The sequence below is a fragment of the Gymnoscopelus braueri genome (genome assembly GCF_963280865.1).
Source record: "Gymnoscopelus braueri genome assembly, chromosome: 20".
Taxonomy (NCBI): Eukaryota; Metazoa; Chordata; class Actinopteri; order Myctophiformes; family Myctophidae; genus Gymnoscopelus; species Gymnoscopelus braueri.
Window position 1 is genome coordinate 42942567 of NC_137622.1, and position 16208 is coordinate 42958774.

The 16208-nt window shown below is 39.5% G+C and overlaps 1 protein-coding gene across 2 annotated transcripts; it reads right to left on the reverse strand.

The window, feature by feature from the left end:
• Positions 1-772: 772 nt before the first annotated feature.
• LOC308076507 (transmembrane emp24 domain-containing protein 9-like) lies at positions 773-12590 on the reverse strand. Of its 2 annotated transcripts, XR_013932285.1 has the most exons (6): positions 12419-12590; positions 8989-9089; positions 8527-8652; positions 5392-5538; positions 2721-4555; positions 773-2685 (listed from the first exon to the last, which is right to left on the reverse strand). XR_013932285.1 is itself a non-coding variant. In XM_080416836.1 (5 exons), exons 1-5 carry the CDS (start codon positions 12570-12572, stop codon positions 4406-4408), a joined length of 678 nt encoding a protein of 225 aa, XP_080272962.1. In that variant the 5' UTR covers positions 12573-12590; the 3' UTR covers positions 773-4405. The 2 variants fall into 2 exon arrangements, 1 of the variants encoding a protein (XP_080272962.1); XM_080416836.1 differs by having other exon boundaries at positions 773-4555.
• Positions 12591-16208: the final 3618 nt, after the last annotated feature.

Genomic DNA, 16208 nt, shown 5'->3' on the forward strand with positions numbered 1-16208 from the left:
TCACACAATGATTAAATCAGATCTGTATACTATACTTTGTACCTTGTGGATATTGTATACCGTTTGCTTAAACCATTAGACCGGGAATTTTTAGCTATTACTGTATACCATTATTTTATACTTTAAAATAGCAGATCTACAAGCTCATAGCACGGCACCGAGTGCCGCGCTATGAGCTTGTAGATCTGCCATTGTTGAAAAATCTTGAACATTTGTGCAAATCTTTGAATACATGTATTTTTGTAAACAACATTTTTAACTCAAATCTTTGCTTTTGGAGGTCCCTGGAACACAATGTTTGCTTTAAAAATATATATATTCAAAGATTTGCAAACATTCTCACGATTTCTCAAAAACAGCAGATCTACAAACTCATAGCGCGGCACCAGATTGATAGGCTACATACTATCATCATTTTGTACATTCAACCTTTAAATAAGTCTCTTTGCACATATTAAGGTAACTTAATATAGCATCAACATCACTTTAACGCCCTACATTGGCTATTTCAAAATAGCCGATCTACAAGCTCACAATGCGTTGCAAGGATTTTTTTTTAATACATTTTGAACTTCTGAAATGGGACATTCTGCACAATGAGTACTTTTACTTTTGGTACTTTGAGTACATTTTGACTTCCAGACTTTTACTTGTAACAGAGTATTTCTAGATTGCAGTATTGATACTTTTACGTAAGTAAAACATGTGAGTACTTTTACCACCTGCTGTATGTAATTGGATATCAACAAAATGAGTGAAAACAAAGCAGTCAACCCATTACACCAAATGTGACAAAACTTTATTCTGATGTAAAATTTAGACCTTTTTTTTTTTTTTTTTTTTTTTACAAGCACAGAATTTTAACCCAAAACAAAACAAAACAAACAAAAACCCAACAAGACTTTCTCAATAAACTGCTGGACAAAAATAAGAGAAAACTAAACAATCATCAGTGAGTGGAGCTCACAAACCCATGACAGCGCATTAAACAGTAAATGCTGTAAATCAAAAACTAATACATAAATAAAAATGTAATGTAATTACTGAGTAATATCAGTACCAGTACTAATATTTGAATAATCTGCTCCGATATGGTATCGAGTTATTAATTTATTACAATGTTATTTTATCGCATGAAGTTTACTAACAATTATGTATGTTCATGTTGTGTCATTTAGAGGTTTAAACGACCATCAGTCAACCTGTCCAATAAAAGTAACCAATCAATCTAAGGCTGTGATGTCATTTCACTGCCAGACACACACACACACACACACACACACACACACACACTCTAGTGGTGGGAAAAAAAACGTTCATTTCAATGAACGAACGATTTTGTTCACGGCAGTGATTCGTTCAAATGATTCGTTCACGTTCAGCAGCGCTTCTGGTTCCGGTAGCGAGTGCGCGCGGCGCGGTAAACAGCACGCATGGTCCGGTGACAGGTCTATAAGCTTAGCCGCGCGCCCTCCCGTCCTCCTGTGTGAGTGACGTGCGCGGAGCGGGGGAGGGGGAGGCATGGACGAAATCGTGAACGTAACAGTTTCAGGAAGTGAACGGGTTCGTTCACGGCAAAGAACTAGTTGAAAATAGCCGATCACCACACACACACACACACACACACACACACACACACACACACACAGTGTTTTAGAGAGTGTACTAACTGTACCCTACACTGTAGGGGTGCTCCGACTGTTTTTCTACACCATTGGTTCTCAAAGTGGGATCCTTGGGTGGGTTCCAGGGGGTCCCCCAGCAAAATGTGTTTATATGTAGGATCACAATAATTTTAACCACGTTATCCTTTTATACTTTGGCTATTCAAAAATCGTGAATTTTTGCAAATCTTTGAATATATATATATATATATATATTTTTTTTTTAAAGCGAACATTTTTAACTCAAATCTTTGCTTCTGGTGGGGGTCCCTGGAACAAAATATTTTGAGATGGGGGGGGTCCGTGGCCAAATACATGTCATTTTGGGGGTCCTTGAAAAGTCTGAGAACCACTGATCTATACCACCGGGCCGATACATAGCGGCACCAATCTTGTGCGTAAGGGAAAAATATAATATTTACAAAATCATTACATATCAAAAAATCGACACTATGTCAAAACTGTTCGTGTGTGTGTGTGTGGTGGGGGGGGGGTCATGTCTGGGCCTGTCACAAAACTGCACAAAGCAATATTATAGGATATATCTGATTGATTTTAAAACCACTTCCAACGGTGCAGCTTTAGGCCATAAAAGATGTTTCTCTGGATGGTGTGAGTTGATCTGAGTCGTTTTGGAGTGAAAACCGGCCCCGATTTAACCCATTCAATCCGGGAACACATCCGTGTCATTTTGAGCTATAACCATTATTATATACTTTGGCTATTCAAAAAATAGCAGATCTACAAGCTCATAGCGCGACATCGAGTGCCGCGCTACAAGCTTGTAGATCTGAAGAAAGAAAAAAAAATATCGTGAAAATACATTATATTATTATATATACATAATATATAATAAATTGTCACGATTATTCAAAAAATAGCAGACCTACAAGCTCGAGCTTGTAGATCTGCTATTTTTTCAATAGCCCAAAGAAATCTAAAAATGACACAGATGCGTTCCCGGTCTTAATGGGTTTAAAATCTGTGGCTGGTCGATCGGAGCACCTCTAATGCACTGTACCTACATAACATGTATGTGTATGTAATGCACTGTACCTACATAATACATACCACATGTATGTGTATGTAATGTACTGGTACTCCTATACAGTATCCTGACAGTATTTAGAACCCCGTTCATCTCCCATTGGCCCAGTAACATCATCATCATGTCATAAATCAGGAAGGAAAAAATGAGAATAAAAAGAAAATGACAATAATGAAAAGTTTTAATTCTCTACTAGCAAGTCCTGCATAAATAGACAGACAGACAGACAGACAGACAGACAGACAGACAAGACAGAGAGACGAGCTGAATTTCCACTTAAAGGAACGCTTCACCCAATTTTTTTTTTTGTCATGTTCCTGAGCCAATAATCCAAGACTCGACTCATTGAAGTTAATAGGAGACCAAGTTAACAAGAGCAAAACCATATTTAACCCTTTAAAACCAGGAAAGCATAATTTGCGTCATTTTAAGATTTCTTTGGCTATTCAAAAATAGCAGATCTACAAGCTCATAGAGCTTGTAGATCTGCTATTTTTTGAAAAATCTTTAAAGTTTGCGCAAATCTTTGAATATATACTTTTTAAAGCGAATATTTGTAAAACATTTAGTTCCAGGGACCCCCAGAAGCAAAGATTTGAGTTACAAATGTCCGCTTAAAAAATATATACTCAGCTCGTAGCGCTGCACTCGGTGTGATGCATCATGGTTGAATAGTATACAAAAGAACTACTGCTGGCACAGCTACTATACGTAGACACGTAGACACGTCAATATGATTGGTTGATAGACGGTGATAGACAGACGGTTCCATCCAATCACCTGCCAAGTAGCTTGGAAAAAAAAAAAGGGACCGCCCCTTCATGGATTGTGCTACCGAGGTCCCAGATGGAAGCAGAGCCTGTGAAACCAATGTGACGCCAGCTTCTTCCATCTGGCAGAGTCAGGTTAGGTTAAAACATTGTTTTTGAAACTGAATCATCAGTATAGGCTCAACAGAGTCCTTAATTATTGAATTATTGATTCAATAATCTATTATATGAATTCAAGGCTTCATGGGGCGAGAAATTGATAGGGGGGAAAAAATAGTTTTTGGGTGAAGTATCCCTTTAAGTTGGCTAGATGATCAGTGGGTTCTTCTTGTGGGCACTAAGCCACACCTCCACGCTGACCGAGTACACAACGCCCTGGTTTATAAAAACATAGCAGATCTACAAGCCCACAACCACCGTCACCATTGCGACGCGTCGTAGAGCTTGTAGATCGGTGCTATTTTCAGTGCAATGGCACCGCTGTGCAACTAGATGTATAAATCAGGCATGTTTGAATTAGGCATCAGACAGACAGACAGACAGGTTGCCTGTCTGTCTGTCTCTACAGACATGCAGTGAGACAGTAGGGATGTGACGATAGTCGTTATTATGGTTTATGTGATTTAAAAAAAAAACATTATTTTACACTTTGGCTATTCAAAAATAGTAGATCTACAAGCTGAAATAGCAGATCTTCATAGCGCGGCACCGAGTGCCACGCTACGAGCTTGTAGATCTGCTATTTTCGAATAATCGTGAAGATTATATATCGTCACATCCCTATGAGACAGACAGACATACAGTCAGACATAGACAGACAGACAGACAGACAGACAGACAGACATAGACAGACAGACAGACAGACATAGACAGACAGACAGACAGACAGACAGACAGACAGACAGACAGGTGCCCGTCTGTCTCTACACCAGTTTCTTGGCCTCGAAGAACCTCTTGAGGTGTCTCATCTGCCAGAACCCTACGGCCACCAGGATGAGAGTCTGGACGATGGACCACCACAACACCCTCTGATTGGTCGACTCGCTGGTCTGTCTGAAGCGCTCCTCGCGGTACTGCAGAGGAGAAAGGGGCAAATAAAAAACATTTATATACAAGGACAGGGGGTCTTCAAAGTTTTTCCAGGCCAAGGACCCCTTAGCTGAGAGAGAGATGAAGCAGGGACCCCCCCCCCCCCACCCCCACTACATATTGTATAACATTGTGTTGCAGATTAAACTTTTTCATAGATTTCATAGATAGCTTCATAGCCTTGTTTGACAGACACTGTCTGTCATGTTGGATTCATGTTAATGTATATTTTCAGACAGTTAATCCACTTAAACCTTCAATACATAGAAACTTAGGTCTGCTCTTTTTTCCCCCTACACCAAAGCTCTTTGCTAAAAGATATACAAGCCTCACAGCACGAGGAGTTGTGAGCTTGTAGATCTGCTATTTTCAGTTAAACAACATTGTGATGCTAGCTATATTAACTCATTTTACTGGCGACCCGCTGGAATATTTTGTTATCGTTGGATACGATTTTGTCCACAATTCCATCCATGCTGTATTGATGTTTGTACCATTATTCTTTTTTAACTCTATGGGTACCATAGATAGGAGAGAACAGGCAAACGATACAATTCTTTAATTAAGTAATGCAGATGTTTAACAATAATTTAACTCTTGAGAGTGTAAAATGAAACCAAATGGACCTATAAGGGTCCATTTGGTTAACTCTCCATCATTTAGCTGGGGACCACCTGGAACCTCCTGAAGGACCACTGGTTGAGAACCACTGATATAACAGATGGACACACACACACACACACACGGACACACACACACACACACACACACACACACGGACACACACACACACACACACACACACACACAGAGTACTAACCCTCTGGTAGTTTTGTTCTTTCTGTATCTGGTCCACTTGTTCCACTAACTGTCTCACTCTCAGCTGCAGCTCAGTCAGTTTGTCTTTGGCAGCGATCTCTGCATAGTTGTTGGTGTGTTCTCCAACCTGGATGTCCAGGTGCACTCTCTGAGGAAGAGGAGGAGGAGGAGGAGGAAGGGGAGGAGGAGGAGGAGGAGAGGACAGACAGAGGAGATGGAAGAACAATTTTCAATGTAAGCATTTAGAAGACGTTCTTTATCCAGAGAGACTCACAATAACCCAGCATTCAATCCAGGAAACACATACCGTGTCATTTTAGATTTCGTTTTAGCTATAACCATTATTTTGTCACACCAAGTGCCGCGCTATGAGCTTGTAGATCTGCTATTTTTCTTGAAAAATCGTGAACATTTTTGCAAATCTTTGAACATACATATTTTTTTTAAAGCAATTTCTTTTTTTACTCAAATCTTTGCTTCTGGGGATTCTACAAATGACTTCTAAACATTGGGAGCGAGTCAGCTGTTCTAACTGCGATGGAGGAGTTTGTTCAGAGACGAACATAGCAATGGACGTGTGGAGAAGAGAAGGAGAGGAGTGGAGGAGGAGGAGGAGTACGTTTATGTTTGGTGACAAATTCCACATGGAGAAATCAGTCCGATTGTCCCTTCAGAACCACTACTTATGGTCACAGCAGGGTTAAATGTTAGGGGTTAACCACTTCCAATCTGACGTTCCTTTGTTGGTCTAAATCAACAAATCATAACACTACAATGACTGCCTCACGCTAAAGGTCCCCTCAGTAAACACTGAACTGGGAAAAACAAGCCTTTTGTTTTTAGTGCCCCAACCACTTGGAATGACCTACAGCTTAACCCATTGAGGCCTGAAGTTCTGATTCTGCAAAATGTCTTCTAAATCTAAAAACGGTTTTCTGGAAAACCGTATGTTTCTATATCAGTGGTTTTCAAACTTTTTCATTTCAAGGACCACCAAAATTATATGAATTTGGCCGCGGACCCCCATCTCAAAATATTTTGTTCCAGGGATCCCCCAGAAGCAAATATTTGAGTTAATGTTTGCTTTAAAAGAATGTAAACTGCTCAAAAAAAGTTCAGAAACTTAACTTAGGTCACTTATAGGGCTGACCCCAAATAATGCGTAATCTGCGTAACGGAACACCAGCTTCACTTGCCCTATTGCACGGGCCTTATCCTGAAGGGACAAACGTGGCATCTTTCCATGGGGGCAGTGTTGCTGCTTGGAGCATCAACACAAACTCAACAAAGTTGCAGAACCCATGTTCAGGTGCCAGTCACTCCTGGTGGTGCACTTCCGTCAATTCCTTTAAGTTTCAGCTTTGCAACCATACTCCCCCCGGAACCCAAGTCACCTGTGAGGCAGTCACACACCTGTGACTACTGGCACACACCTCTCAGCAGGTGTGTGCTGGCAGGTTGCTCAAAACAAGAGCGATTACCAACAGAAGCACATTGGTGATTTTGGCAAGTTTTTTGTAGGGGCTACCCACACGTTTAGCTTGTTGCTCATTCCACGAATGCCCGATCCTTACAAGCTGTATCTAGTTGTAAAGGTGACTAATCAACGAGAAAAAATTATCTAAAACACAATACCAATTGGTATTATTAAAGGTGAGATATAATTGACCAAAGTTACGTTTCCGAACTTTTTTTGAGCAGTTTATATATTCAAAGATTTGCACACATTTTCACAATGTTTCTAAAATAGCAGATCTACAAGTTCATTAGCCTGTCTGCTAATAAAGGGTTGAATGGATGAATGAATAACTAGACAAAATGTTATGGAGGGACTACAAGAGTCATTCCGAATGTCATTCAAAGGAGCATACAAGATAAAGTTATTTTATCAGATAAGCTGGTGTGTTTACCCTAAACTGGAAATACAACGCAAGCTAAAGAAACCTCCACTGACCTGTAACCTGAGTAGAGAAGTGAAAGACCTACAGTTGCTTTATCTTAGTTTGTCAAATTAAATATTGGTTGACATTCTAAATGAGTGTTAAGTTTCATTGTACTAAAATACTAAATGTGTACTAAAAAAGAAAAATCAACCTTTGAGAATCATTCAAAACAATGCATTACACTTTAGACGAAACCTGTTAAACCTTCTCGTTGTCCCTGACACCGACCTCCGCACCATGGGCGACCGGGCCTTCTGTTACACAGCCCCATGTCTGTGGAATGCCATCCCAGACCACCTGAGAGCACTACAGTCCACTGATGCTTTTAAAAATGTACCTTTTTTTTTTACCTTTTAGAAAAAACATTTTTATAATTTTCATGGACGTCTGTTTGTTTTTCGTACTGAGTTTTAATTTCTAATTTTGGCCCTTTAGTTTGGCCTAGTTGGGTCTATTGTAATTGTTTTGTTGCCTATGCTGTTTTTATGCCTTGCTTTTAATCTGTAGCACTCTGAGATTCGTGAGAATGTAAAGTGCGTTATAAATAAAATGTATTATTATTATTATTATTATTATTAAACTTATGGACTAAATCAACTGTAAATTTAGTAGACTAAAATCTTATGATATTTAAAACTAGACAATAACTGAAACATTTCAAATGACTAAAACTAAATGATTTTTTTTCAAAAGACTATAACTAAGAAATTAGCTTTGAAATTAACAGTGGCCTATAAGGACCGTCCAATGTTTACTGGTGCTAGATCTATGTTTGCTGGTGCTAGATCTATGTTTGCTGGTGCTAGATCTATGTTTGCTGGTGCTAGATCTACATTTACTGGTGCTAGAGCCCGTGTGAGTGAGTTGCTGGGACAGAGAAAGGTCGATAATAAAGTACATTTTCTACAGAAAATCTTGGGAATAGTGTGTGTATTGTGACAATCGGGTCCAATATTTAGTTCAGTGACCATGGAGTTAATGAATGGTTCAGAAGCTGTGTTCACGTTCACTCTTCCATTGGAAATAATAGACTCCAACCTGCTTCCTCTCTCCTAAAAAGGCGTACGCCTACTTCACACAGATACAGGAAGTACACCGGAGATAGCATATATTTCTTTTTTCTTGTCTTGGCTATTAGGGCATAAGTGGTTATAGGTCAGGGGTTTAGGGGTCAGGAGGTCGTGGGGTCGTACCAGCATGCCTCCGGCGAACAGGGAGAACTTGGAGGAGTTGGAGTGCAGACAGATCTGGTGTTCTCCTGGGGTGTGGGAGGTGAAGGTGAACCTCCCCTCCGAGCCGTACTGACGAGACAGGATCACCTGCAACACAACAACAACCATTCAGTCAACCTTTATTCAAAATTCTTGGAGATCATTGAGGGAGACCCTTATTTACAATGGTGCCGAGATTACACACACAGAAATAACATAAGAACAACAAAGAAAGACAATATGTTGACAGCAATCAGTTAAAACAATCAGTTAAAACAGTTGCATACAGGTAATGAGTAAAAATGAGTTCCTAAAATGGCCTGTTCCTGTTCAGGAAGCTAACAGGAAGCTAACAGGAAGCTAACAGGAAGTGGCCAAGTTATCAGCGCTTCATCATATATCACAAACAGAGATGCTTCTGGTTGTCATGGAGACAGACAGTACCTTCTCATCTGGATCTTTGACCTCCACGAACATGCCCAGACCCTGGGTGGCCGGGAGGTACTCCTCCTTCTGTCTGTCATACAGCTGAGTGCGGTAGTTACCTACACAACACACACACACACACACAGAGTTTAGGCATTTAGCAGACACTCTTAATCCAGATCGACTTACAGTAAACAAGGACACAAGATAATACATCATAATACACCATATGCATAAAAATAGTAATCTGATAGTAAAGTAATACATAAGTAAACCAATAATCTAATAATAACAAATACATACGTAAATCCTCAGCCTACATTGAAACTATACACACACTATAGGATGCCAGGTCAACAATGACACACACACACACACACACACACACACACACACACACACACACACACACACACACACACACACACACACACACACACACAGTCTGTCACATATTTATGTTAACTAATGCAGACACTGTTATGTTGTCAATATACAGTATATAAAATATATCTCCACTTAAAAGTAGGCACAGGACCAACAGATCAAACAGGCACTAACTACTACAGACTGGCAGTCTAATGAAGTGGGGTTGCAAGGTGTGAAAACGTTGCTGCTGCAATTAGGACTGTTACCATTACACATTTAAGTTGACCATTAATTGTCACTCAAATAATTGTGATTAACGATTTCATTGTGTTTGGCCGTTGAACACTGGAACATGTGAATACAAACCTAATTTCTGTTTGCCTTTTAGGCTTCGTGATAAAACATTGCACAGGGGAGATATGACAGATAACTTAAATACTGTATATACAAAGAAATTATTGACATATTTAATAATGTTACACATCGTACTTTTTATGCGTTGTAAGCTTGTAGATCTGCTTTCAAATATATTTAAAAAAAGCAGAAATTGCTGATCTACAAGCTTACAACACGACAGCTTGTAGATCAGCTAGTTCTGCTATTCTTAATATTTGAAAATGTGTGAAAATTTTTCAACATGGAAACAATTATGACGATTATGCAAAAGATATTGCGATTATCTCAAATAATTGCGAATTAGAAAATGATGTAATAATTGTGACAGGCCTAGATGCAACTCTGTCCACACACCATCAACAGTCAGTATGGTGTTAAATGTAACATTATGTCTTAATGTCAACAAACAAACACATGAACATGATGCCATGCAATGGTGCATGATGATTCAATCATTAGAGAAATGACAAGGTCTTTACAGGACATACAGGAACATGGTTACTATTTACACTATTTAGGTTCATCATCACATCGTTCTTATTTAATAATATTATGACTGTCTGTCTGCAGCCTGTCTGTCAGTTTTGATTGATTGGATACTTTTTGTAACAGTTTGTAAAACGGTACAGAGATACAGTTATACAACATGTTAAAAAGGATAACACAACAAGCTTGTTTCCATTGTGGTCCATATATTCAATTTGCCTGTATCTGTCTGTCTGTCTGTCTGTCTGTCTGTCTGTCTCCCTCCCAGTATCCGTCTGTCTGTCTGTCTGCCAGTATCTGTCTGTCTGTCAGTATCCGTCTGTCTGTCTGTCTGCCAGTATCTGTCTGTCTGTCAGTATCCGTCTGTCTGTCTGCCAGTATCTGTCTGTCTGTCAGTATCCGTCTGTCTGTCTGTCTGTCTGCCAGTATCTGTCTGTCAGTATCCGTCTGTCTGTCTGTCTGTCTGTCTGTCTGCCAGTATCTGTCTGTCTGTCTGCCTGCCTGTCTGCCAAAATCTGTCTGTCTGTCTGTCTGCCTGCCAGTATCTATCTGTCTGTCTGTCTGCCAGAATCTGTCTGTCTGTCTGTCTGCCTGCCAGTATCTATCTGTCTGTCTGTCTGCCAGAATCTGTCTGTCTGCCTGCCTGTCTGCCAGAATCTGTCTGTCTGTCTGTCTGTCTGTCTGCCTGCCAGTATCTATCTGTCTGTCTGTCTGTCTGTCTGTCTGTCTGCCTGCCAGTATCTATCTGTCTGTCTGTCTGTCTGCCAGTATCTATCTGTCTGTCTGTCTGTCTGTCTGTCTGCCTGCCAGTATCTATCTGTCTGTCTGTCTGTCTGTCTGTCTGCCTGCCAGTATCTATCTGTCTGTCTGTCTGTCTGTCTGTCTGCCTGCCAGTATCTATCTGTCTGTCTGTCTGTCTGTCTGTCAGTATCTCTCTGTCTGCCAGTGTCTGTCTGTCTGTCTGTCTGTCTGTCTGTCTGTCTGTCTGTCTCTCTCTCTCTCTGAGGGCAGTAAACTGTCTAACAGCCTGCAGCAGCAACAACACAGGAAGACACAAGGAGGAGGAAGTAAAATATAGAACAAAAGTCGTGTTCCAACAACTATCCATTAATGGTCTTTACATCACACATACTTAACATGTCAGTGATGTTACATATAAAACGTATAATATAATAATAAGTACAAAGGACCCCAACAGAAACCAGCCATAGGCTTTCTTAGGTTTAAAATCCTCTTAGCAGAGTTTGTATTGAACTGTACTTTACTGTGTTTTCTTTTTGCAAACTGCTTATAAAGTATTCACTCAATCAATGCTTTATGAACACATGTGAAGGTTGAACATTATGAATAAATAACATAACTTGAACATTGTGTTTGTACTAAATCTAAGCAGCTCTAATAGCTTTATGGTCTCTCTGTCTACTAGGCTGAAGTTAGCTTAGCTTTAGTTAGCAACACAACACTTTACTCTAAGTAATCCAAGTAATAATAGTAACTCTATAGTAATAGTAACTCTAAGTAATATGTAATCTAAGCAGCTCTAAAAGCTTTGGGGTCTATCTGTCCACTATAGGCTGAAGTTAGCTTAGCTTTAGTTAGCAACACCACACTTTACTCCTACTTAGCCCTGAAACATGACTGTCATACCATGACAGTCATGGAACCACTTGTTCTTGGTTTGCGATTTCTTTACATTTACAACTCTCACATGTACATAAATGTTCAGATTTCAAATATAAAGTGCTGACCCCCATGCCACGGATGTAACAAGTTGAGCCGGCCCACGATAAGTACCTGTATCTCCCGTATTGTTTAATAAAAAGCGTTTTAATCCAATCGGCGGATATTTTTTTGTAATATACCCGAGTGCAATACACCTCCCAACCGGTAGTGTCGCATGGTTGAAAGCGTAGGAGAACATTTGGACAAAATGGCCGGCGATCGGATTAAAACGCTTTTTATTGAGCAATACGGAATATACAGGTACTTAGACAGGTTGCGGCTCAACTTGTAACATCCGTGTCATGGGGGTCAGCACTTTATATTTGAAATCTGAACGTTTATGTAGATGCAGGAGTTGTAAATATAGAAAAATCGCAAACCAGGAACAAGTGGTTCCATGACGCTTGTGACAGAGGAGCGTCATGTGAACCATGGCTACACTCCTCCTTAAAGTAGTTTAAAGAGTTGGTCTCACCTATGATCATGGTCTCGTCTGGGATCTCCTCTATGAAGCACTTCTTCTCGGTCTCTCCTATGTGGAAGTACAGGGAGGAGACCTGGCTGTGGAGGTAGATGTTTATGAGGAACACAGAGAGCACACAGGACTTCATTCTGAACACATCCACCATCTTCACTACTGTACTCTGTCTGTGGTGGGGGGGTTGCCAGGTTGTGGTTCTTTGGGAGAGAAACAAGCACACAGGTGGTCTGTGCAACAACTACAGGGGGCAGGCAAGTGGTGGGAAAAAAAGTAATTACATGTTTTACTTAAGTGAAAATATCAATACTGCAATGTAGAAATACTCTGTTACAAGTGAAAGTACAAAAGTATTGGTATCAAAAAATATATAGATGTATAGTAGAAGTAAAAGTATTGATCATTTGAAATACTCCTGAAGTAAAAAAAAAAAAACCCTGTATGACAAAGGCCTATTTATCTTCATGTCTGAGATACTTCCAATGTCATTTAATAGATATTGTAACTGAGACAGAGTAGGTAAGAAGAGCTATTCTAGGTGTAGTGTTGGGCAAGTTACTTTAACATTTTAAATGCATTACATATATTACTATATTTTGTACAATATTATGGCCTCTAGTCAGTAATAATAATAATAATAATAATAATAATAATAATAATAATAATAATAATTATTATAATAATACACTTTAATTATATAGCACCTTTCATGACATAAATGCAGCTCAAAGTGGTTTACAGAGCAAAAAATAAAGCAGAAGTTCTTAAAAAAAACGATAACAATTTTAACAATAAAGCAAGAAGAGCAAAAGCAAAAACAATATTAAAATAATTTAAAAATAATGGTATTAAAAGGATTGTAAGACTAGTCAAAATCTATTGTCTAATTTGTTTAAACCAGTGGTTCCTCAAACGTTTTCATGTGAAGGACCCCAGAACGTTTAAAAAACATTCCAGATTTGTAAGATTTATTTTTGAAAATAGCAGATCTACAAGCTCACAACTGTAGATCTGCTATTTTCACATTTCTGAAGCATATAGGGAGAGACAAGCCCAAAGTCGCTTATAATAAGCAGACATGGCAACGCTGGACAAGACCTCTACTGAGTCTGCGCAAAGCTTTCAGTGCCACGTCAACTGTCACCGCTCTTCGTCCAATCAGAACACGGCACACGTTATGCGGGCTTGTGGGTGTTGTAGTCCTATTGGTTGTAGTCACTACGTCCAGGAAGATTATTAAAAAGGTTTTTTTCTTTTTTTTGCCGAAATGTGAAAAAAATATGAATGTGTTAAAGTATACATGATTATAACATAAATATAAAGGTACATCATTATCAGACTTAAATACAGTCCTGGAAAAAGTACTCATATGTTTTACTTAAGTAAAAGTATCAATACTGCAACATAGAAACTCTGTTACAAGTAAAAGTCCGGTAATAAAAATTTACTTGAGTAAAAGTACAAAAGTATTGGCATCAAAATACACTTGAAGTACCGAAAGTAAAAGTACTCATTATGCAGAATGTCCCGTTTCACAAGTTTTCAAATGTATAAAATGTATAAAAATCTGCTATTTTCAAATGGCCAAAATGTACATAGGGCTGAAGTGGTTAATGTATGTTTTGTAATAATAATCAAAATCTACAGAGTAACTAGTAACTAAAGTTTTCAAATAAATTGTAGTGGAGTAAAAAGTACAACATTTGCCTCTGAGATGTAGTGGAGTAGAAGTGAAAGTACATAAAATTGGAAATACTCCAGTAAAGTAAAAAAAATACCTCAAAATTGTACTTATATAAGTAAATGTACTTATAGTTACTTTACGCTACTGCGTTTGACAACAAAACGTGGTGTTACCCTGCCCTCTTGTGGTCATTCTGGGGTAATTCAGATGCTACTTTTATTTTCTGGCAGCAAAAAGTGGCCAATATTTCTGGGGGCTGTTTTGGCCCCAAAAAATAAAATAAATCAGATGCAGCAGCATCACCATCAATTGAAATGTGCTTTAGAGCAGGGGTCTTCAACAGGGGGTCCGGGACCCCTAGGGGGTCCTCAGAGTTACTACAGGGGGTCCGCCAAATCTTTGTGTGATATGATTTCTTTTTAAACTTTAACCACTTGAACCCTAGCATCCCTTTTCTGAGGAGAACTTTAGCCAAAAATAGCAGATCTACAAGCTCACAACGCCTCGCGCTGCGAGGCGTTGTGAGCTTGTAGATCTGCTATTTTTGGCAAAAAGGTATAGGTGTAGGGAAAAAAGAGCAGTACCAAGTAAACAAAAAAACTTTTATCTGAAACACAATTTTATACAATATAGAGTAGGGGGTCCCAGCTTCATCTCTCTCTCAGCTAGGGGGTCCTTGGCCTGAAAAGGTTGAAGACCCCTGTTTTAGAGAGTTGGGTGAGACCCTCTATTTGGAGAGATTTAATGGATATTTTAGAATGCCAACCATCCTAATTAATGGCCAACACTTCACCCTAATTGGATATTCATATTTTCCATTATAGAGAGGCTCAGATTCACAATTGCAGGAAGAAGAATGTTGACTGGACATATTTTTCTTTTTCTTTTCTAACGGATACAAGCCATAGTGCTTCCTTGGGTTTAAATCCTCTTAGCAGACCTTGTATTGAACTGTACTTTCATGTGCTTTTCTTTTTACCAGCCTGCCTGTCTGCCTGTCTGCCTGTCTGTCTGTCTGTCTGTCTGTCTGTCTGTCTGTCTGTCTGTCTGTCTGAGGGGAGTTAACTGTGTAACAGCCTGCAGCAAAAAGACAGGCAGACACAAGGAGGAGGAAGAAAGATATAAAACAAAAGTTGTGTTCCAACGATCCATTGATGGTTCATCTTCTCTTGATCGGTGCATGTAAGACCTGTATCACAGGATTTATTGTCTGACTATGAATGGCGCTAGGTGTCACATCGTGGACGGACCACATCAGAAACGTGGTCCTCTACAAGGACTTTACCACGAGTCACAGAGCGAGAAGGATGAGGCTGGCAGGGCACAGCGTCAGGCACCCGACAACATGGTGGCGAGCAAACTGACACTATGGGAGCCAACCCAGGGCAAAGCCAGGAAAGTAAAGAAGCCGCACCACCACCTACGTAGATGCACTGCGATGCTACAGCTTTATAGCTAACAACACTGTAGAGCTCAAGACCCTGATGTTAGATAGTAGAGTGTGGAGGGCAGCGATTCAGGAGTCCTGAGTTGGTGTTGGCTAGAAGACCACACTCTCACATCACATTTATTATAAGGTTTGAGGTTTGAGAACCACGGATATAGGAATAAATATGAATACCATTACTGTTAACGTCCAGCTACAAGTTAGTAAAATAATAATGTAAACAGTACAAGAAAGTATAAAACAGTGGTGCAACATTAGCTGAACTACAACATAAGTGTTTACTCGCTCAGAGATCCATCTGGCTACAGAGGCTACAGAGGTCCTTCTGGCCGATCTACACGGTCAGGGCTTTTCTCTGTTCTGGCCGCACATTGGTGGAATGAACTCCCCACTGATGTCAGGACAGCAGAGTCACTGCCCATCTTTCACCGCAGGCTGAAAATCCACCCAATTATTTTGTATGAGCTCTTGTTTTATTGGATCTTGTTTATTTGATACACTTATTTGTTTTAGCTCTTGCTCATTTGATTTTCCAATTTGTCTCATTTGTTTAAGACAGTAGGTAGCTGATATATTGCACGTTTACCTTAGCGCTAGGTATACTCTTAGTTGCTTGTTTTAGAAGAGAATGCACTTAGGACTTCTGGTGATTAGTA